Here is a 23,217-nt window from a genome sequence, read left to right on the forward strand (position 1 = left end):
GTCTGATGGAATGACACGATCACTGAGAGTCTAAGAACTAAGAGTCTGGAACCACAGCAGCAGCTTTAAAGCTCCTCAGTGATCAACATCTGATTACATTTAAGGAAGGAAACACGGAGACACAAACAACACAAAAGCCTGTATGCATGTTGTCATATTTGACTATGATGTCATCATGAGGCCATCACAGCTTCAGAATGGAGCTAAGAGAGACTGAATTCAGTCAAGTCCTTTTTATTGAGAGCATATTTAATAATTCTGCTTCACCGAAAGAGAGAGAGAGAGACAGAGGGAGAGACAGACAGACACTCAGTCCCTCCCTTCACTCTGTGATCAGACTTTGTTTCACCTGTTGGGGCGTTTAGAGTTCAAGTTCAAACTCAGCTGAGCTCAAACCAGTAGAACTGGAAACACCTGTGTGTTACTGGGTCAAAGGTCACAGCTGGTTCAGTTGGACATTCATCAATGTTCTGTATGTAATTCCTCCTCCAGCTTCAGTGTATGAACTTGTTAGAGGGAATAAATTAGAGCTCGTCAAGAATTTGATGCAAAGTGTGTTATCTCTAAAAGACAAGGGAAAGACTCATGTTACTCTCATGACTAATAAACGGTAAAGCAAACTGTTCCAAGAAACACACACACACACACACACACACACACACACACAGGATGTGTTCTCCAATTTTTAATCCACATATTTCATACAAAAATTCACAGAAAAATATAATTTCATTCAGTGGATAACAAATATTTACAGAAAGTAGCAGGAGGAGCTGCAGGGAAACTGTTCAAGGCTGCATCTGGGAAAGTGCTCTCTGTGTGTGTGTGTGTGTGTGTGTGTGTGTGTGTGTGTGTGTGTGTGTGTGTGTGTGTGTGTGTGTGTGTGTGTGTGTGTGTGTGTGTGTGTGTGTGTGTGTAAACCCAAAGCAACTTATCATATAAACAAGGAGGGTTTGTGAACAGGAGTTGTGTTCTTGGAGTGTAACCATGAGCTGCAGTGCACTGCATCAATCCACCTTAAACCAGTGTGTAGGTGTGGGTGTGTGCAGGGCAAATGTCCTGAACATGGAGGGGAAAGATGTTCCACAGAATCCCTGCAGGATGAACCTTCACTGTGACAATCAACAACATTGTCTCCAGTCTACAGTAATATGAGGCCTTTCATCTCAGCTTTGAGTGGCAAACTGAAGAAAACACAAATCCTGCATAGGTCATGAACAGAAGAGAAGAGAAGATCTGGAGGCTTCACTGATCTAGAGGCTCCAGACCTGAGGACCCCACTGGAGAGCTACAGGCTATGGCACTACGGCAGAGAAGGGGGGGGGGAAGAGAGAGCGAGAGAGAGCGAGAGAGAGAGAGAGCGAGAGAGAGAGAGAGAGAGAGAGAGAGAGCGCCAAATTTCTGCTCCAATTTAACCCATTGAGTGCCGACAATGTCATCACTCACAGATCAAGTCAGATTTATTGGTGCGGCCTGATATCACATACAATGTCTGAAAGAGCTTTACAGGCCCGCAACAACACAGGGATCCTGACCCAGAGCTCTGCGGGATGACAAGGAGAAGAAGTCCAGAAGCGGCTAAGGAAGAAAGCTTGGAGGAGGAAATCCAAAGAGAGATTCCCTCCGCTCACACAGAGCAGCTGAGCCAAAGGAGCGGCTGCTGCTCTACCTGCATGGATCTCATCTTGATACTCAACATGGAACATCATACATTTATTTGGGCATCAAATGGAGTGCGTCTGAGGTCACAACGCTGCTCTCACACCCCCCCTCCTGGATTTCTTCACCTCCTCGTTAAGTTGGAGCCTCGTCAACATGCTCTCCACCAGGGGGCGTGACTGAGCTCGGTCTGAGACGCGTGTCGTAAAAGAGGCGCCGCAGACAAGTGGACGTAAAATAAGCGGTGAAGGCGTTCAGAGGCATGTTGGACATTGTGAAACGGCGCCCCCGTGTGGCGGTGCGGCTTCCTAAGGCAGTTTGTAGGCACTTCCACAGGCACGGGTTCTTACAGGAAACACATTCAATACAACACAAACTCCAATCATGTGCTACACACCTCCTTTAAAAGTCTGGATCCTTACTCTCAAACGTGTCAGGAATCTGGGTGTGATGGAACTAAGACACGACGTCATCTCTGCAAACATGAATCCAGACTGATGGAGCTCCTAGCCGAGGTCGCCACAGGCAAACTTTGCAAGAAGAAGCTTGAAAGTTAAACCGATGCTTTAACACAGACATCTACACACACACACCAAAAGCCCCTGAGCACCAAAGGTACATTATTGCATATAACTGCTGCCCCACAGTCTCGTTACAGGACTGCAGATGACATCACCAAATTACCTAAGAGAGCGTGGAACCGCGTGTTCCTCTGTGTTTCCCTGGACGGCCGCGTCACTTAAAGGGGCGCGTTCCAAACTCTGGCGATCGCACGGGTCCTCCTCTTCCTCCGGCCCCTCTTCCTCAGTCTCCTCTTCCCTCCCTAAAAAGCCCTGCTGGTCCCACAGATCCTGGCCGTCGCACACTTCGATCCCAGAGTCCCCCGTGAAGCGCCGGTACCTGCCCGGTGTGGAGTCCTTGTTGGGGTGGACGGCGGCGTGGAGCTGCGTCTGGCTGGACTCGGGGGTGGCCGGGTGCAGCGAATCGTTGTCTGGCGGGTCGGCGGTGGCCGCGGGGCAGCGAGGGTCATGGGGGCTCTCGGGCGGGCCGGCAGGCGGCGGCGCCAGCTGCAGAGGGGTGTAGGGAGGGGGAGGCGTGGCCGGGCGGTCCACCACCTCCTCATAGGCCGGCAGCAGGTAGGTTGGTAAGAATCCTGGAGAACAGCAAAGAAGAAGGTGGAGACAGTAGAGGGGAAATGTTACTCTGCTCACGCCAGGTAGGGATGGAGACGGGATTCACAAGAGTTACATAACATGCCTTATAACATGCTTCATAACATGCTTCATAACATGCTTGAGAGTGAGTGAGTGAGTGAGTGAGTGAGAGCGAGAGAGGGAGTGTGAGTGAGAGAGTGTGTGTGTGAGTGAGAGTGTGTGTGTGTGAGTGAGTGTGAGAGAGGGAGTGTGAGTGAGAGAGTGAGAGGGAGTGTGAGTGAGAGAGTGTGAGTGAGTGAGTGAGAGGGAGTGTGAGTGAGAGAGTGTGAGTGAGCAAGTGAGTGAGGCAGTGAGCGAGTGAGAGAGAGAAAGAGAGTGAGTGAGTGAGAGAGCGAGTGGGCAAGTGAGCGAGTGTGAGTGAGTGAGTGAGAGCGAGAGAGAGCGAGAGAGAGTGTGAGTGAGTGAGAGCGAGCGAGCGAGGGAGTGTGAGTGAGAGAGTGTGAGTGAGTGAGTGAGAGCGAGCGAGCGAGCGAGGGAGTGTGAGTGAGAGAGTGTGAGTGAGTGTGTGTGTGCTGGCAGCTGAATCCTCATGTACACCAACACTTCACACTGCAGTGGGTCCTTGAACGTCTCCATTCTCCATCATGAATAAAGAGCCGGTCACACTTACTGAGATAGAGCGGCAGGTGAGTGTTGTTGTGAGCCTCTCTGTAGGCAATGAGGTTGATCTCGTTCTGCCGGCGCTGCTGCTGGAAGCGTTGCTTGGAGCGCCAGTGCTGACACACACAGCAGCATGTCAGGATAATGATCAGAGTCCACACCAGCCAAAACCCTGCGGTGGGGGAGAACAGCAGGCGGAGCTCAGACACTCAACACATCTGAGGACAAATACTTCTACTGGGGAAAGGTGTTGTTGTCTTTGCACAAATCGCCACAAAAACCTGGAGCATGCCGGGTTTTTAAGGCAGATTGACGCTAGGGAATTAGGAGAACGAGCAGGAATTGTACTCACACTCTTGCAAGGTTTGCTCATTACATTACACTTTGAAACTGCAGTTAAGTCAGTACATCGTTTTGACGCCATGAATACAACAAGTAACAGAACTAAGCAGCATGATGAGGTCATTTATTATCATTTCCTCCATGTGCATCTGCCTGGTAGCCTGAGGCCCAGACGGCTGAAGGTTCAGGCCGTATTGGGAACAGATTGACCTGCCGACGCTGGAGGATTCCTACAATGCACGGACGAGAGGTTCAGGTAACTCACACCACAGCTCGTAGTAGTAACTGCAGCACTGCGTCTGTCCACAGCAGTGTCCCACCTCACAGATGTAGCTCTGGTTGTTGGCTCCCTGGCACACCAGCTTGCTCTGGGAAAAACACACACACAATACACACACACACACGTAAGCTGGGAGAAGCTACCACAACAAAGTCATAATGGAGGATGCATTTGAGGCCTTCTTGAATGAAACCGCAGGTCTGCAGTCCCGTCCAGGGGCGGGCAGAGTGGCTGGAGGGGGCGGAGTCAAACCAGGCCTTTAGCAGACCAAAGGTATTCTTGGTATTCAGGGTGAAATCTGTGATCTCCATGTGAACCAGAGGGAACGTTTAGAGCTATAGAATGCCTGTGAGTCATTTCTGACCGCATTCCTGCCGTGATGTGAACTACAGCGACCTCATTCACGGGTCAAGTCTTAATATCAGAACCAGAAGAAGGAAATGAACACAAAAGTACAAAACCCAAAGTAGGAGGAAATGACAGCATGACCACCAACGCCAGATTCAAACGCCGCTCATACGCGTTCCAACAACACAACCTCACCATAGAAACATTGAGCCAAACCGGACCGGCTCCTGTTGTTTATCTTCCGGCCGGGTCCAGGAGCTGCCTGGGTCTGACCGAGGAGAAGGTCAAATGTCCCCGGAGCGGACAGAACGGCGGAGCAGGAGGAACACAAACCTGCGGGTCGACTGATCTTAACAGCAGGACGACGACAAATGAAGCAGCGGCGAGTGGGAAACCATTTTACTGAGGCAACAGGACGCACAGATCAGAAACTAACCCAGACGTTTGTTGTCACATCAAATAAAAGCTTTTTAATACAGCAGAACAACCCAACACACATACTTCACTACATTATAGTCACACACACACACACACACACACACTTTCCTTCAAATACACTCAGGAGTTATTCGTGCTTTTATTTTGGCACATTTGACGGTCGGCTACAGATATTGGGTTCCGTTACTCAGCAGCAGGGAACTTCACCAACAACTGAACCTCCTGCAGTTCTGCCTGCCAGCTCGTCTCCCAGCTGGTCCTGAGCTACATTACAGACCTTCTGACCCTCATGGACCAAACTGCAGCTTGAGGTCACCGCACGCTCACAGTACCTTGGTTTAGTCACTTTAACAGATGAGCAGACTCATTTCTGTGCTTTATAAAACGCTCCATGTTCAGCTGCTGCCCCACCTTCATGTTCTGCTGCCCGGCTTGTACACATGAAGGTGGGGCAGCATGATAGCCACACAAGCTCCTCTCTTCAGCAGGTAGATTTGCATTCCAGCTCAGTCGCGTTACATCATCACCATGTCTCCAGTCTGAAGGGGGCGGCAGAAGCTTCTAGCCTCACGTCTCCGTCTCTTCACTGCGGCGCGTTTGTGCCGCTGATGAACTTTATTTAGCAGAAGTTCAACTCAAAAGTGAAACTCAGACGGAATGGAACTATGCGTTTTCTGTTTCACTTACTTGTTCGTTATTTGTTGATATTTATGTTATTTCTGATGTATTATTCTGCATTTGTGGCACCTTTTCTGTCGTTAAATTCAGATCAAAGGTTCAGATGTGAGCTGCTGTAGCTCCATGTTGTTGATTTCCTACTGATGTTTGTCATGTTTGTGACGTTTCCTGTCTCTACCTTAGCTAAGTATGCACAGTGACGACAGCTTGGTGGTTTTATATCAGTAAATATCGCCCACTTCTCATGTCCGCAGAGTATAAGAGTGTAGTATAAACATGTCTGCTGCTGTAGGTTAAAGGTGAGCCTTTGACATTTATCCCAAAACATCAGGCTAACACTGAGCTAGCTCCCTGCTCTGTTTCCTCCTGGCCGCTGGTCTGACAGTGAAACACGCAGCGGCTCCGTGTTTAAAAGAAAGATGTTGATTCAAAGTAACGAAGCTGCAAAAAGAGTGACGTCCAGCTGGAAGAGTACACACCGGAAGTGAGAGCCAGCTGGGCTTGGCTAGCGAGCTCGTGCTATGCTAACCTCACTAGGGCTACACTGCTAACGTAGCTCTTACCTCCGCCACTGTCGCCGCTGTCGCCGCGTTGTCCATGCCAGCGTTGGACTTCAGTAGACCCATCTCCCGTAAAACCAGAACCTAATCTACTTTACCCGGTAAAGCTTTTAGTTACATAGCTGGAAACGTCTGCCTTAGTGGCAAACACAAACAACAACAGCCGGAGCTCTTACACCTTCATGAACTTGTTCTTAGAACCCGCCTCTCACTCGCGCTGCCATTGGCCGATTCACGTCTATCTCGGACAGCGATTGGTTATTGATGATGTCACTCTACCAGCGTCCTCGCCGTACACGCATACGGCACTGTCACTGGGCGGAGTCAAAACATGGATAAACACGGACATGGACGGAGCGGAGCGAAGTGTGCGACGGCCAGGATCTGTGGGACCAGCAGGGTTTTAGACCTTTACCACGTTAAACCGAAAGAAGAAATTGAATATTCCCACTGTTTTCACTCAGGCCACCCACCTGACTTTGAGCCGGCGTTCCTGTCTGCTCACCAAATGCTTGTGCGTCGTTGTTTTTTCATAATGTAAATATAAGCATATACTGCACACACACATCCATGTAGCAGATGTAAATAAAGGTTAAAGTAGACAGACACACACACACACACTTGCGCACTCGCTCGCTCACCATCTGCTCTGGTTCCTGCTGTTTGTGACACTAAATGCCTGCGACGTGTCAGCAGACCTGCAGCTCTGTGTGTCGCTCTGCCTCTGTGATCATGCAGGCAAGGCTTTATGAAACTCTGGGTAAGGACAGTAACTAGCCCCCTCCACATGCTTTACAATAGCCGAGTGCTACAGCGTCACTCAATGGACGGTCAGAGTCATGGCCTGTAACAAATCCCAACATGTATTACTCATAAACAACCAGTCATCAAGCAAGCACACACACACACACACACACACATACATGCAGGTAGCGAGGAGAGAGCCACCGTTTGACCTTGACCTGAGAGAAACTGCTGACAGTGTAAATCTGCTGCTTCCATTATGCAACTAAGAAGGAGAGAGAGAGGGCGAGAGACAGAGAGAGAAGGCTAGAGACAGAGAGAGACAGACAGGGAGGGAGGGAGCGAGAGAGTGTGTGTGTGTGTGTGTGTGTGTATGTATGTATGTGTGTGTGTGTGTGTGTGTGTGTGTGTGTGTGTGTGTGTGTGTGTGTGTGTGCCGGGCCTTTTTCTCGCACACTAAATCTTGATCCATCCGTCTCTGAGGCAGTTGACCTGGCCAAGGGTCACCAGGGGTCAGACACACTCAAGGGTTAGAGGGTTCAGTTGGTCTAATCTGTGTCTTAAAGGCGTACAAGACACAGATACACACACACAAACACACACAGGCCATGAGTGAGTGTGAGAGCAGAGTGTGTAAAGCTCAGTCATGTTTGGATTGATCCTGGATTCTTCATCTAGATTCTCTGCTTTTACAAGCCTGTAAATTCAAACTTTTGTCATCCTAAGGCTTTTTTCATTTTATATTTGGAAATCATAAGCTCATATATTTCAAATAAAGGTCCAATAAATCAAATGAAGTGGTTCTGTGAGGTCTGAGGTGAGCGAGCGCCGGCCTCATTAAAGCCCCACGACCTCTCTGACATCCTGAGATGGTTCACATTAGCGATGTCGTAAAGCGTCTCTGCAGGCATCATGGGGGCTGACGCTTATATAGCATAGAGGACGGAAAGAGCTGACAGCACACACACGCACACACGCACACACACGCACACGTTGCCAATGCAAATGACATGACATCTGAGCTCTGTGAAGGAAGATTTCCATGATGGACAAAACACAAATGAGTAACTTTAGATTCTTTGTCCTCCTGTGCTGACATAAGCGTTTCTCATACACACAGGCAGGCGTACGTGCACACACTCACACACACACACACACACACACACAGCAGATTTCCTCTGCAGAAGCAAAGACCATCAGCAGCTTTACAGTGACGCTCAGCGTTAATGAGCCATGCATGACAGAGCCGAGTGAGGTCACTGTGGTTCCTGGTCACTGTGGGTCTTGGTCACTGTGGGTCGCAGTCCCAATACATGCGCGATACAATTGGCAACTTCAATATGAAGACAACGGGAACACTGGTGTGATTCTCTCTCTGGATGCAGCTGTCATCGCTGCATCTTATTGTCAATTAAGTGCTGAAGTTATTTATATTTCTTTCTGAGCAGCTGAAGACGACCCACACACAAAAAAACACACACCCCACCCCTGGCTAGCAGGCTAGCACGGCGAGCTGCGCATGTGCCACAGTTAGACCTCAGTGTTGTTTGATAGAAGTCTGCACCATTACGTCTCTATGAGGGAATGGCAGAGTGTGGTGTGCATCTAACCTCTGAGTGTGTATGTGTGTGTTTGTGTGCGTGTGTGTGGTGGATTGTATTTGACACAGTTGATAAATGACACGCAGACAGGCGAGGATGGAGGAGAGGCCGGAGAGGAATCCAATTTCTGACGACACGGGACATTACTCCTCAGTATCAGAACCTGTTTAATACGTTTGGCCTCGGAACCGTGCGTCCTGTGAGGCAGATTCACTAAAGCTTAGAGAGAGAGAGAGAGATAGACACACATAGACACACACACAGAGAGAGAGAGAGAGAGAGAGAGAGAGAGCGAGAGAGGCAAAGAGAGAGAGTGAGAGAGAGAGCAGGTTATGAGTGTTAGTGGAGCAGAGATGGTGGACAGACTCGTCCATCAGTCTGTCTGTCTGTGTGTGTGTGTGTGTGTGTGTGTGTAACTACATTTTGATGTATTGAGGTGTGTGTCCAAGTTCACATTGGACATTGTCAGGGATGAAACCTGAGGACATCCACAGAGACAAAGGGAGACAAACCTGTCAGTCTGGACCTGCACAGAAAGCTTTGACTCTGATTGGTCCTTTGCTGTGAAGCGGTGATGTCATCGCCTAACACAAATCAGTTTTGACGCGCTGACCGCACACGTATGTGGGTGATGCTAGTCAGAGCAGGCTCGGCTATTCGGGGGCGGCCCTCAAAGAGACAGTACCTGTTTTCACTCAGGATGCACAGAAGTACCAGGTTTTTATTGATGAGTACAAAATAAAAACAATCACAATAAACAGAATGAAAACCAAGTGATTAACGGTTCACTGAGATAAAGACAATAACTCATTGAGTGGGGTATAGCACTGTCCTCACCCAGAGAGCTTCACCTCCATTCATCACTGCAGCCCGGGCTATTTGATTATTGATTATAATATATTAATTGTTTAAGGCTATCATCTTAAAAGACATCAAATTTAATTAAAAAATGTAATTTCATGTGAACTTGGTGTCAGTCTCAAACAGATTCAATACATTTTCTAATTCATTTCGGCAGCCTTTATAAACACGACATCTATAACAGCTATAAAATAGGTCAGGACAAAGCTCATATAGTATATGAATAATCAATCATCAGCTGTCATTGTTTAAAGACTTCCAGCTTTGATTGGTCGTTTAAGGAAGAAATAAGTCAGTTAAGAATCTTTGTTTTAGGCTATAAGGAGTCAGGAAGGTTGAATATATATTTTGCTGCTTACATCAACCTCACACTGATGATAAGCTCGCCAATAAGAGTGACACGTGTCAGGATGCGACCAAACATCAGGGCAATGGCAGACTGTAAATAAACTGATCCACTAAGAAGTTCCACACTGCAGCTTTTACGCTGCAGCGTTTAATCAGAGCCGTTGTCACATTCTACAGACTCTCATTTCCAGATGTAAAAAGAGCCGATAACATGGTCAGAGAGCCGTCATGAGCAATGCTGGGATGTAAGAAGGAAGCAGATGTGGTAATGTTCAGAGCCGCTGGGCTCTGCTGAAGGGATGCTGTCAGTAAGGCGGGCTGGGCCGGCGTGGACGTGACAAATTGATGCTGCTTTGAATTCCTCCCAACCATCAGCATCTCCGGCTCAGAGGAAATAGGCCTGTCACACTCGCCTGATAGATTAAAATAGTCTCCATATACATACATGTATTTACTGAGATACACTTTCCATTTGATAGCTGCCTAACAGCGCGGCAGCAGTGTGTGTGTGAGAGTGTGTTGTAGATAAATGTGATTGATTTGAAAGCTGTGCGTGTTCGTGTTTATGCCTCTGCTGGGACGAGTTTAGATATCACAGCGCTGCATGAAAGCTTCAACCGAAACTCTTTGGCCTTGGATGATGACATCGTTACCTCGTTTACACTTTAACATTAAAATGCAATCTGTACCTGGAAACCATGTGGGAACAAACACGTTACTGCAGAGGAAACGTTAGGATGGGAGAGAAGTCAGACCGATCCCGAGTAAGGCCAGTGAGCGGGGATGGGGGGGTTTGGGGGAGGCAACAGCGCCGCTCAGAGTACAGTCTGGGTAAGGGTCTTTATTTCAAGGAACCTGACAGTCCCCTTAATTCAGTTGTCTCTGAAGAACCGTCCAAAGATAAACCCGTCTGTGGCTCCACTGGGGCCTTAAGTGCCAACACTCGCTCTCACCGCAGTAATGACTGACAATCAATGAAGCAAATGAGGAGGTTTGTTCAGAAAGGGAAACTTGCTGTGTGCTCAGTAAATAAAAGCAAAACACACAACTTGGTCAATGCGAGAGAGGTGGTGTGAAGGGAGAGAGAGAGAGAATGGGAGGGTGGTGAGGGAGAGATGACAACATCAGAGATCAGAGAGCACCCAAGAGCAGGAAATCAATATCTAATTCTGCAGGCGAGCAGCCGGCGACTCGTTGCCGCGTTCGTCTGCATTCCAGGGAAAATGGGATTATTTGGCCACGTGCTCTGTAATCTCCACACACATGAAGACTGGGAATGTGACGGATGAATGTTTAGTCAGAGCGAAGCCCCTCTGAGCGCTCGACCGCCGCTGCTGCTGATCGCTACAAAGCAAACAATAATAAAGTTCATTTTCCATAATAGATCCATCACAAGCTGTCATGCACTGATAACATCTTTATTTGATCAGATTTAAAGAAGTAAATAGTAACGATAATAATAAATGGTGTCCTGGATGAATGGAAGCAATAAGTGAATACATACAGGAGATTAGATTATTGATCAGAGTTAGCTCATCGTTTCTCTTCCTGGGGGTGACAGTGAGATCTTCCTGAAGCTCTTCTTCTTCTCTCTGCTTTCTTTGGCTTCCTGGTTATGGGAGTAGATACCTGCAGGAGAGTCGCAGGCCCAGATGATGCACCTGCATGTGGACGATTACGCAATAGCATCTGCAGAGTCTTATTAACTCCGTCTCTGAATACGTCTTACTCTCATTGTTGCCTCGGTTGCAGTGCAGACCAAAATCAGACCAGCGTTCGTGGAAACGTGGCCACAGGTTTGAAAGTCGGGCTGTTTGATGCTGCTTGTGGGAAAATATTCGTGGGACTCTTTAGGAGGGATCTGGATGACTTCTTCTTCTTCTTCTGGTCTGATTAACATGGAGAGCAGCTTGGTGTGGCCTCATGGTCAGGAAACACTTGAACTCAAGAAGCATCCCCTTGTTGCTGTGGGGATCTGATGCTCCATGTCACATGATTTGATGTACCTATAGAGTTGATGTGATGTTATGTTGCTGTGCACCGGCTCGTCCCCTCCTCATGAGTCACAGTGTTCTATTGGCTTGTGCTGCTGTAACATTTTTTTTGTTAATTGCAATTTGTTTTTATTGAAGGATATTTTGGAGATCATTTTTTTATATAGAAAGAGGGGAAAGATGAGAGAGAGATAGAGGGAGAAGGAGGGAAGGTTGTATTATCACTACTATTGTTGTTAAACTTTATACATAGACCCTAAGGTAGAGTACAACTGGATTGGAGGTGCAGGTGCAATGATGTCATAGGGTACATACAGTTCTTACAGTTCATACAGGATGATGTCAAACAGCAATGTAGGCTAGTACAAATTGCATCATCATGTGATAGAGAGAGAGAGAATGAGAGAGAGAGAGAAACAAAAACAAAAAAGGAAAAAAATAGAGAGAGGACATCCCACCCGTTTCTACCCCAAGAACCATGAGTTTGTTCCTCTGACGGAGGAATGTGAAGGAAAGAAGGTCGAGCTTGAGAAGACAGTGGCTGAAATTCAGCAGAAGATGCAGCAGAGACGACTGAAGATCCAGGAGATCAACCAGTCAGAACAGCTCAGCAGGGAAGCTGCAGACAGAAAGAAAGCAGAAGGACTTCAGATCTTCGCCACTCTGAAGCAGCGTGTGGAAGACATCCAGACTTCACGGAGAAGACCGTGGAGGAGAAGAAGAAGAGCACAGAGAAACAGGCTGAAGACTTCATCAAAGAGCTGCAGCAGGAACTTCCTGAGCTGACGGTGACAGCTGCTGAGGTGGAGAAGCTCTTACGCTCTGGTGACTACCTCCACCTCCTCCAGAGCATCTCCTTCATCAGCAATTCTCCTCCCACCAAGGACTGGACACAGGTCAGAGTCCATCAAAGGTCAAATGAGGGGAGCATGGAGAAAGCTGTGGCTCAGCTGGAGGAGACCATCAGTAAGGAGGTGACGAAGCTGCTGGAGAAGCTGGAGCTGAAGAGGATCCAGCAGTTTGCAGTGGATGTGACTCTGGATCCTGATACAGCTCATCCTTATCTGATCCCGTCTGATGATAGGCAACAAGTTCATCATGGTGATGTGAGGAAGAATCTCCCAGACAAACCACAGAGATTTGATCCAAGTGTTTGTGTTTTGGGAAAGCAGAGTTTCTCCTCAGGAAGATTTTACTTTGAGGTTCAGGTCAAAGGAAAGACAGAGTGGGATTTAGGAGTGACCACAGAGACGAGCAAGAGGAAAGGAGACATCAGACTGAGCCCTCAGCATGGTTACTGGACTGTTAGTTTGAGGAATGAAAATGAGTACAGAGGTTGTGATGACCCTTCTGTCCCTTTGAGTCTGAGGTCAAAGCCAGAGAAGGTGGGAGTGTTTGTGAACTATGAGGAGGGTCTGGTCTCCTTCTATGATATGGATGCTGCAGCTCTGATCTTCTCCTTCACTGGCTGCTCCTTCACTCACAAGCTCCTCCCATACTTCAGTCCCAGTCTTAATTATGGTGGTACAAGCTCCGCCCCTCTGATCATCTCAGCTGTCAGTCACACTGAGTAACCTGCTGGAGTTGATGTGTAAGGATTCTCGTCAGTCATTTAAGGTCCAGATGATCTGATCTGCCGTCTTTACTTGGACTTCTTCTTCTTCACATTCTGCTTTTCCATTGATGACATCACATTTGTCTCTGATGTTTCTCGTTGTTTCTTTCTGCTGTAACACAAGCTTCAGCTTTACTGAACCTCAGGGAATCACTGCAGAGTAAAACTGCTAAAACTGACACACCTGTGAAGTCCTTCCTGCTTTCATAGCAGTGCATCGAGCGGCGTGCACAGCAGGGGGCCGGCTCAGGTTAGGTGATCAGAGATGGATCCATATTTTACGTGTTCAGACGTGAGGTCAGGTCAATGGTGACAACTTTAATGATCGGAATCCAAACAAAACAAACATCAAGGAAATATGGCTTCAACACACACACACACACACACACACACACACACACACATTAAAAAGCTGAAACCTCCACACTGAGCGTCTTCCTCTGTTCCTCTGCTTGTGTGTTGAGGCGTCTGTCCTGTTTGTTACCTGCAGCTGCACCCTTTAAACAAAACAAAGAGGCGGAGCATCAACCTGATGATCCTCCAGAGAAACAGGAAATGAGTCAGTGAGTCAGAGAACAGAGCTGCAGTCGACTGGACTGAAGCAGAAGAAAAGCCAGAGGATCAGAAGTTTGTCCACAGCACAGCAGCGTCTCAGCCAAACTCTGGTGAGTCCAGACACAATCTTGAGTGTTTCAGCAGCATGAAGCCCAAAGCTGAGCTGCTCTCACACGGCTCACTTCACTTCTTCATTCTAAAAGGCTTCACTCATGTTTCAGTGTTCACGTGTTGCTGCTTGTAGACAAACCAGCTGACCGATGGATCGGCCTTCTTCCTCACTGTGTTTACACCGTCAGAGCGGGAAAAGAGCAGCGGGAAGTGAGCATGTTAAGCTGTGTCAGTGAATCAGTGAGACTCACCCACGACAACACGAAGTGAAGTGAATGCAGCCTGATTCAAGTTCAGCTCTAGTGTGAAAAATGAAACTTTAACAGAGTTAAACAGTCAGAATAGAAGCAAAGAGACACAAGCTTCATTTCATAATAAGCTTTCATAAGCTTCATTTAATAATCAATATTAAATTAATCCTAATGATTGAGCTCTGAACCTTTCCACACTAACACGTCACGCTAACGGATCTTCAGCTGTTGGATTTGACCTTTAGATTGAGGTCACAGCCGTGGTTTCCCCTCTGATGCCCCCACAGTCAGAACTATGTAACTACAGCTACGTTGTGTCTCCATGTTTCATTCCTTGAATGTAATCAGATGTTGATCACTGAGGAGCTTTAAAGCTGCTGCTGTGGTTCCAGACTCTTAGTTTTGTTAGACTCTCAGTGGTCGTGTCATTCCAGAGTTGTTGGCCCTCATTGTCTTCTTTGTTCTCAGCAGACATGTCTGCTGCCAGCCGTCTGCAGTCTGAAGATCAGTTCATGTGCTCCATCTGCCTGGACGTCTTCACTGATCCAGTCTCCACATCATGTGGACACAACTTCTGTAGAACCTGCATCACTCATTACTGGAACAGTAACGTCCAGTGTGTGTGCCCTCTGTGTAACAAGATGTTCTGCACAAGACCTGAGCTGGAGGTCAACACATTCATATCTGAGATGGCTGCTGAGTTCAGACAGTCCACTAAAAACAAAGCCAGTAGAAGATCAGAGGAACCAGCTGCCAAACCAGAAGAAGTTCAGTGTGACTTCTGCACTGGAACCAAAGTGAAAGCCATCAAGTCCTGCCTGAAGTGTGAGGCCTCCTACTGTGAGACTCATCTGGAGCCTCATCTGACAGCAGCACGCCTGAGATCACACCAGCTGATCCATCCTGTGGACAACCTGGAGGACAGGATGTGTAAGAAGATCTGTGTGTACCTCATCTGTCCTGTTGTGATACTGCTGTGTCTATACATGCTAGGTGCTGTTTTCTACCCCAAGTACCATGAGTTTGTTCCTCTGACAGAAGAATGTGAAGGACATAAGGCCGAGCTGGAGAAGACAGTAGCTGAAATTCAGCAGAAGATCCAGCAGAGACGTCTGAAGATCCAGGAGATCAACCAGTCAGAACAGCTCAGCAGGGAAGCTGCAGACAGAAAGAAAGCAGAAGGACTTCAGATCTTCGCCACTCTGAAGCAGCATGTGGAGGACATCCAGGCCGACTTCATGGAGACCGTGGAGGAGGAGAAGAAGAGCACAGAGAAACAGGCTGAAGACTTCATCAAAGAGCTGCAGCAGGAACTCTCTGAGCTGACGGTGACAGCTGCTGAGGTGGAGAAGCTCTTACTCTCTGGTGACTACCTCCACCTCCTCCAAAGCTTCTCCTTCATCAGCAATGCTCCTCCCACCAAGGACTGGACACAGGTCAGACTCCATCAAAGGTCACATGAGGGGAGCCTGAAGAAAGCTGTGGCTCAGCTGGAGGAGACCATCAGTAAGGAGGTGAAGAAGCTGCTGGAGAAGCTGGAGCTGAAGAGGATCCAGCAGTTTGCAGCGGACGTGACTCTGGATCCTGATACAGCTCATCCTAAACTCATCCTGTCTAATGATGAGAAACAAGTTCATCATGTTGATGTGAGGAAGAATCTCCCAGACAAACCACAGAGATTTGATCCAAGTGTTTGTGTTTTAGGAAAGCAGAGTTTCTCCTCAGGAAGATTTTACTTTGAGGTTCAGGTCAAAGGAAAGACAGAGTGGGATTTAGGAGTGACCACAGAGACGAGCAAGAGGAAGGGAGACATCACACTGAGCCCTCAGCATGGTTACTGGACTGTTATGTTGAGGAATGAAAATGAGTTCTCAGCTTGTGATGCCTCTCCTCTCCGTCTGAGTCTGAAGTCAAAGCCAGAGAAGGTGGGAGTGTTTGTGGACTATGAGGAGGGTCTGGTCTCCTTCTATGATGTGGATGCTGCAGCTCTGATCTTCTCCTTCACTGGTCGCTCCTTCACTCACAAGCTCCTCCCATTCTTCAGTCCCAGTCTTAATTATGGTGGTACAAGCTCCGCCCCTCTTATCATCTCAGCTGTCAGTCACACTGAGTAACCTGCTGGAGTTGATGTGTAATGATTCTCTGTCATTTAAGGTCCAGATGATCTGATCTGCTGTCTTTACTTTGACTTCTTCTTCTTCACATTCTTCTTTTTCATTGATGATGTCATATTCTTCTCTCAGCTTTACTGAACCCCAGGGAATCACTGCAAAGTAAAACTGCTAAAACTGACACACCTGTGAAGTCCTACTTCCTGCTTCCTGTCTTCATAGCAGTGCAGTGAGCGGCGTGCACAGCAGGGGCCGACTCAGGTTAGGGGAAAAGAGATGGATCCATATTTTTCGCGTTCAGACGTGAGGTCAGGTCAATGTTGACGACTCTAATGATTAAAATGTAAACAAAATAAACATCAAGGAAATATGGCTTCAAAACACACACACACACACACACACACACACACACACACACACACACACACACACACACACACACAGACACAGTGGTTGCGATCAGTTAGCTGTGAAATTAGTTGATCCCAGTGTGATTGGAGCAACAGCACAAGACCCGCCATCTGCAGCGTACACGCCTGAGAGAGAGAGAGCCTGACAGAAGCTGTCTCTTTTCAAGGGAGAACTTCAAAGATGGAGTCATGTGTATTGGTTCAAGAGTTGGCTTCCTCTGTATTAAACTTTTTGAGCTCAGAAGCACTGGACGTGCTAAGAAGAGACTAGACTAGTAAACACCAATATATGAGCAAACCACTATAACACACACATAGACCTTTGATGAAACCTATAGCAACACGTGCTGATTTAGTGAAGTGCACCTATAGTTTAACTATGGTTTATTTGTCGATTTGATTCATTAGAGCGATGGCTGATCATAAACTCCAGCACAGTGTGAATTCACTTTAACAGGCTGCTAAAGCACAAACGCTGTAAACACATCCTCACTGGGCACAACCCATGTTTTATTTACTGAGGATGAACTGCTGTGAAAGCAGCCTATAGTTTAGAGTATATTCTTATATTCTCAGTATTCATTCCTTGTTTTCTGCCGCTCCCTGTTTCACTCCCATCAAACCTATGGGGCAATAATATGGAGGGAGCAGATGAATATTTCACAGCTTGTCTATCTGCAATATACCCAGATTCAATCACTGGCTGTTCCCCTGAAGGCATCAAGGCTGAATCTTAAACAGCAGCACCAGGAAAAGAACCAAGGAACAATAAAGCCTCAACAACAAACATATGGAGAAGGAACCAGTGTGACGGCTGAGAGCGTCAGTTTATTACTTCATATCCTGTAGAAGACAGAGGCACATCTGTGAATAATGCAGGGAGGCACTGAGTGTTGGGCCTGAAATGATCCGCTCTGTAGAAGAAGAAGAAGAAGAAGAAGAAGAAGAAGAAGAAGAAGAAGAAGAAGAAGAAGAAGAAGGTCACGTTTCACACAAAGGGAACATGAGTCGGTAAGTCGTCAGATGACCTCCAGAGCAGCTCAGTGCTCTTCACCGCTCCTGTGTCTTTCAGCCTCTTCATCGCTCTGCGTGTCTCTGCCATTTTAAACATCAAACTTCATTCCTATTTCTATTACACTATTTCTGATGCAAATTAAGATGTATTGATCCAACAACAGCTAGTGGGGAAAATTGGATGAAATTTCTTTAATACTTCAAAGTTCCCAAGTTTATTCAGAGCAAACAATGCTTTCAGTCACCGTCTCCCAGAGGCAACAGAGCGGCCGTCCAACATGTGTCTGTCTCCTTCATGGCTGCGTGAGGCTTCTTTCCTTGTTTTGTAGACAGATGTGGTCGACCCCTCCCACCCTGGACACAAACTGTTTGAAACCCTCCCCCCTGGAAGGAGGCTGAGGTCCATCAGGACCAAAACCTCACGACACAAATTCAGTTTCTTCCCTTCTGCAATGGGCCCCATCAACAAGGCCCGGGTCTGCCACTGACTATATAATTACCTATAAGTAACTTGCACGTTTAATTCAATTTAATTGAGTTCATTTATTTAATTTTGTGTGTTTTAATTAATTTTTTTGCACAGTTGTTGTTTTATATGTTGAACGCCAACAACCAGAACAAATTCCTAAACTTAATTGGCAACAAAGCTATTCGGATTCTGATTCTGATTCTGGATGAAAGACTGAAACATGGCTGACGTCTGCTGAGACAGCAGACGTTTAGGAAGCAGCTCAGAGCTTTGACAGGTAGATGGAACCTTCTGCAGGATCTCGCAGGCAGGATGGTTCAGGACGAGACCGAGGTGAGCGCCGCTGCTTTGCCGCTGCTCAAAGTTCAACCCAATTCAGCTTTGACTTTGTTTTGCCTGTGACCTTTCTAAAAGCGTGTACCAATTACAGAAAGCCAGAGGAGAAGATCATGGGGTCGTGTAGAGCAAATTTACAATTTTAATTAGGAGACACCCAACGGCACACGAACGCCACAACGTCTCCGGAGACAGTTAGTGTTCATTACTGCTCAAGCCATGAGAGCAGCCCAATGCACATGTGCATCCCGTCCAAGACGTCTGCAGCGTGTCAGATCAGTCAGAGTCGACTGAGCGTCTCACACTCACCCCTGACCACAGCGAGGAGCTAACTGCATCTTGGTTTCCTTTGTGCATGACTGTAATATGGAAACCGGTAATGGCTGCATGTATTAGAGTAATAAATGTTAGGCAGCCTGAGAGAAGCAGTGGATAGATCATTCAGACCCACAATGAAAAGATCAGACTTTAATAATACGCTGGGCTCAAGCATGATGTTCTCCCTGCACTGTAATGGCTCCGTATAAATGCCACGTACACTCTGCTGCTCTGCTCACAATAGCTCCACTCATCATTGAGGTGACAGGCTCATAATAACATGGCTCTGTGGCTAATGGCTCCCACACACTCAGGGCTTCAAATGTATTTGTGACTGCTGGTGCGACTGCAGCCATGAAACACATCCAACAAAGCCTGTGATCCAGGCTAATGACTGCAGTCAGCGCTGCTCTGCCTGCTGTTTTGCTTTGAGGTCACGGCTTCGTCTCGGCCCTTTGACTCTTCTGCACAAACTAGTTGGAATCTTTTGCTTGGGTTCGTGTCGTGTTTTTAAAGCTTGCTACTACAAAAGAATTTAGAATTACTCACAATGCAGCAGCAGAAGATTAGTGTGACTTTCTCCTTCTAAAGTCTGCGCTTCATCACATTCTGAGGCGGAGATGAAGAACCAGAGCACTTGTTGCATTGAAGCTCTTCCTCTCCCATGGAACATTCACTCTTTCTTAGCCCATAGATCTCAGCCATCCTCCTCCATCTCTGTTCACAGTCAGTGGTCATCACACGGCATCACGGCACTGAGAAGAAGACAAAATAGAGAGAGCACCATTTTATCACGCGAGATAAGAAATGGTAAGGAAATCTGATATGTGTGTGTAATGTAATGACCCCTCACACGTTCACAGGAAGGAAACGGCCTTGCATAGTCAAGCACACTTCCCTGTGGTGACTTTCTCTCTCTCTCTCTGCCTGTCTAACCCTCGATCGATTCTGATAGAATTAATTGCGTCTCCACTCATCCAGGCTCTCTGCTTACATAGCAAAAGCAAATGAAACAAATAGATTTTCCTTTGTAAAGAGAGAGAAGCCATTTGTGTACATGTTGATATCGTAAATGTATTCAACAAACAAAGCAACATCAATCAACTGGTTGTTATTTTGGTACTAGCCTGAAATAATTGTGTGCAGCCACTTGAGAGCTAAATAATGGAGTCACTTGTGACTTTGTTCATCACACGTAATATATTATTTCTTCAAATCTGTTGCTCAGGTTCCTTTGAGTGCTGCTGGCTTCCTGTCCTGCCAGCTCCTTAATTGCCTCCACCTGTGGTTCCAGGTGGAGCTCAGCCTCTGATGATTCAGACCATTCACCACACTGAGCTCTCATGCCAGCGTCCATTTATGAGCACAGACAATGGAGAAAAGAAACAGTTGCAGTTGCCAGATTATGAAGCCACGGTTACATCACAGCAGTGGGCACCGAGCCTGAATGCAGCACATCACAACAGAAACGTTGGGCTGAGAGATATCAAAGGACGAGGCTGCTGCTCTGCAACCCCAATGCTATCTACGATTGACAGAGGGGTGAATGTCAATGTCAAACGTTAAATGAGAGCGGAGGTCTGCTCTAGGCTGCTCTATTCTACTAAACTCTACTAAACTCTACTCTCTTCTGCTCTACTCTACTAAACTCTCTTCTGCTCTACTGTACTCTACTCTGCTAAACTCTACTCTCTTCTGCTCTACTCTACTAAGCTCTACTCTCTTCTGCTCTACTCTACTATGCGCTGCTCTACTCCACTCTGAGTAGAGACAGGTAAGCTGTCAGTATTTGTCGTCTCAGTCCTGACCTACTTACATTGTCTCTGTGAATGTTCCAGACTTATGGACCCAAAGTCGCCTGAATGAAACGATGTGATGCAGACTGAGCTCATTAGAACAGGATATATGGTGTTAAAGGAGTGTGTTCTCATTATGGAGGCTAACGGAGCGCTGCTGTGTTATGGGTGTAGCTGTCATCATTTGGACAGTAGCTTCACTTTACTCGAATGAAAGAGAGAAAGAGGGAGCGACACTCAGGGCCACACTAGCAAAGTGATGTGTGTGTGTGTGTGTGTGTGTGTGTGTGTGTGTGTGTGTGTGTGTGTGTGTGTGTGTGTGTGTGTGTGTGTGTGTGTGGCGTTGGTCAGCTTCATTGCTCTGACTTTCCTCCACTTCTTCCTTCCCCTCTTTCCCTCCCTGGCCGCCTCCAGTGAGCCCATATGTGTTTCTGCTGTCATATTGTTTACGTGTCATTAATCTCCCCTCACCTGCCTCCGTCCATCCCCGGGGACACGAGGCTGAGATGAAGAGAGTGTGTGTGCGTGTGAGGCAGTAGTCGAGTGGGTAGAGCTTCCGCTTAAGACCCGGAGGGTTGCCGGTTCGAGTCCCTGCCGAGGTGCCCCTGAGCAAGGCACCGAACCCTCAATTGCTCCCCCCTCTGCGAAGGGTGGTAATGTAAGTCGCTTTGGATAAAAGCGTCTGCCAAATGATCGTAATGTAATGTAATGTGTGTGTGTGTGTATGTGTGTGTCTGAGGGTTTGTTCATTGCACCTAGTGACAGACCATCTAAACCCCTGTCCCAGTCGATTGTCTTGGTGTGTGTGTGTGTCTGTGTGTGTGAGCGCTCAGGTGTGCTGCTAAGAGGCCTGAAAGTTGTAAAATCAGAGAAAACACACATCGAATGAAGATATTATGATATGACATAACCCAAGAAGTGACCCTTCATTATATTTCGTGTGTGTGTGTGTGTGTGTGTGTGTGTGTGTGTGTGTGTGTGTGTGTGTGTGTGTGTGTGTGTGTGTGTGTGTGTGTGTGTGTGTGTGTGTGTTCAGTACTGGACATATTGCCATTATCATGCTGTAAAGAACAGCGGCTCAAAGGTTAAATTACTTCCACCTGATAAGGAGAGAAAGGGAAGTAATGTGTGTGTGTGTGTGTGTGTGTGCCGGGGGCGGGGGGGGTGGAGGGATCGGGGTCACCTTAACGATGGGCGGAGGTGTTTTATGGCGTCCCCATAGCTTCAGCAGATGGCAGCACGGAAGCCTGACCTCCTGTTGTTTGCTGTCCTGTCTGTTAAAACAGCTCAGAGCATAAAGGGCTTAGTGAGTGTGTGTGTGTGTGTGTGTGTGTGTGTGTTTCATTAAGTGAATGAACTGCTGGGCACTGTTTCAGCACTGTGACATCATTTGCTTTAAAGTCTTTAAAGTGAAGAATATTTGAAACAACTAAATTGTATTTGCCATTGTGTGTGTGTGTCTGTGTGTGCGTGTGTGCACTCTGACTGAGTCTGATGTAATGATGAAGTGAAGCTTCACATGAACATGAGTGTAATTACAGCAGTTGTGATTCATGAATCAGTTCAGTCGAGGCCAATCTATGTGTTGCAGGTATTGATGGAACGTTTCTGTCCTGTGGAGATTTTCTGGATAACAATAACAGATGGATTTACACTTATCAGAGTCTCTGAATGGCACTTTCAGTCCCACGAGACGTTCAGTAACACCTCTCTCTCTCTCTCTCTCTCTCTCTCTCTCTCTCTCTCTCTCTCTCTCTCTCTCTCTCTCTCTCTCTCTCTCTCTCTCTCTCTCTCTCTCTCTCTCTCTCTCTCTCTCTCTCTCTCTCTCTCTCTCTCTCTCTCTCTCTCTCTCTCTCAAACTGCAGAGAAGGGAAGGAGGAGAGAGATTATGTAACATGACATCACATGTCCAGCTTTCCTGTAACTTCTGCCGGAGGTGTGTGTGTGGTTCAGAGGGATATGTATGTTCTACAGAAGTTCATCCACACCTCCATGTTCCACCTGCTCTGTGTTGGAGTCCTGGGGGCCAGCAGGTCAAGCTGAGCAGCCCAGATGTTCCTCTGCCGGGTGACGACTGGAAGGACACCCTCCTCTCTCTCCCTCCCCCTCTGTCTCCTCCTTCCTCTCTGTCTCCTCCTTTCTCTGTCCCTCTCTTTGTCTCCTCCTTCCTCTGTCTCTCTCTCTGTGGCCTCCTTCCCCTCCCTCATCATACTGTAACTAATTGTGATCCTACAGTTCAAACCAGAGCCATTTTTAGCCCTTGGTAAATTATTAATCAGCTTCCATTATTCAGTGAGCGTAATAAGTGCAGAATGCCAGTTAACTGAATAATGGAATGGCAATCATTACAAAAACACATACATCACTCCGTCTAACTCACAACGCTGCTCGTGTGACCACAGCAGGCTCGACTCCAATTCAATGGTTTGAGTCTGATTCATGAGTTGGAGCGTTACTGTGGAGCTGGTTAGACCGTCGTAGGACTCCATTATCCTCCACAGGATCATTACATCATCCACAGTAACAAACGCAACAACAATCATCAGGTCCATCTGACAGACTTC

At 47.2% G+C, this 23,217-nt stretch overlaps 2 protein-coding genes across 4 annotated transcripts; one reads left to right on the plus strand and one right to left on the minus strand.

The window, feature by feature from the left end:
* Positions 1-670: 670 nt before the first annotated feature.
* Positions 671-6,333, minus strand: LOC143009760 (WW domain binding protein 1-like). Its single transcript, XM_076161826.1, has 4 exons — positions 6,123-6,333; positions 4,081-4,183; positions 3,484-3,645; positions 671-2,812 (listed from the first exon to the last, which is right to left on the minus strand). The coding sequence occupies exons 1-4, from the start codon at positions 6,183-6,185 to the stop codon at positions 2,340-2,342; spliced, it is 801 nt and encodes a 266-aa protein (XP_076017941.1). The 5' UTR covers positions 6,186-6,333; the 3' UTR covers positions 671-2,339.
* A 7,525-nt stretch (positions 6,334-13,858) lies between these two features.
* LOC143009749 (E3 ubiquitin-protein ligase TRIM39-like) lies at positions 13,859-16,452 on the plus strand. Of its 3 annotated transcripts, none has more exons than XR_012964711.1 (2): positions 13,859-13,947; positions 14,059-14,639. XR_012964711.1 is itself a non-coding variant. In XM_076161820.1 (2 exons), the coding sequence occupies exon 2, from the start codon at positions 14,673-14,675 to the stop codon at positions 16,311-16,313; it is 1,641 nt and encodes a 546-aa protein (XP_076017935.1). In that variant the 5' UTR covers positions 13,859-13,947; positions 14,668-14,672; the 3' UTR covers positions 16,314-16,452. The 3 variants fall into 3 exon arrangements, 2 of the variants coding, with proteins under 2 accessions (XP_076017935.1, XP_076017934.1); XM_076161820.1 differs by lacking the exon at positions 14,059-14,639 and adding an exon at positions 14,668-16,452; XM_076161819.1 differs by lacking the exon at positions 14,059-14,639 and adding an exon at positions 14,671-16,452.
* Positions 16,453-23,217: the final 6,765 nt, after the last annotated feature.

Source organism: Genypterus blacodes, unplaced genomic scaffold, assembly GCF_046128005.1.
Source record: "Genypterus blacodes isolate CSIRO-AG114 ecotype Tasmania unplaced genomic scaffold, CSIRO-AGI_Gbla_v1 ptg000115l_1, whole genome shotgun sequence".
NCBI lineage: Eukaryota > Metazoa > Chordata > Actinopteri > Ophidiiformes > Ophidiidae > Genypterus > Genypterus blacodes.

Bases quoted from the DNA above. Each gene is read 5' to 3' on its own strand.
- LOC143009760 (XM_076161826.1), bottom strand. From the start codon at position 6,185: ATGGGTCTACTGAAGTCCAACGCTGGCATGGACAACGCGGCGACAGCG. The intron at 3,646-4,080 runs GTGAGTTACCTG...CCCCCACCGCAG, and splicing joins TTACTACTACGAGCTGTGGT to GGTTTTGGCTGGTGTGGACT. The intron at 2,813-3,483 runs GTAAGTGTGACC...GCTGTTCTCCAG, and splicing joins TCACCTGCCGCTCTATCTCA to GATTCTTACCAACCTACCTG.
- LOC143009749 (XM_076161820.1), top strand. From the start codon at position 14,673: ATGTCTGCTGCCAGCCGTCTGCAGTCTGAAGATCAGTTCATGTGCTCC.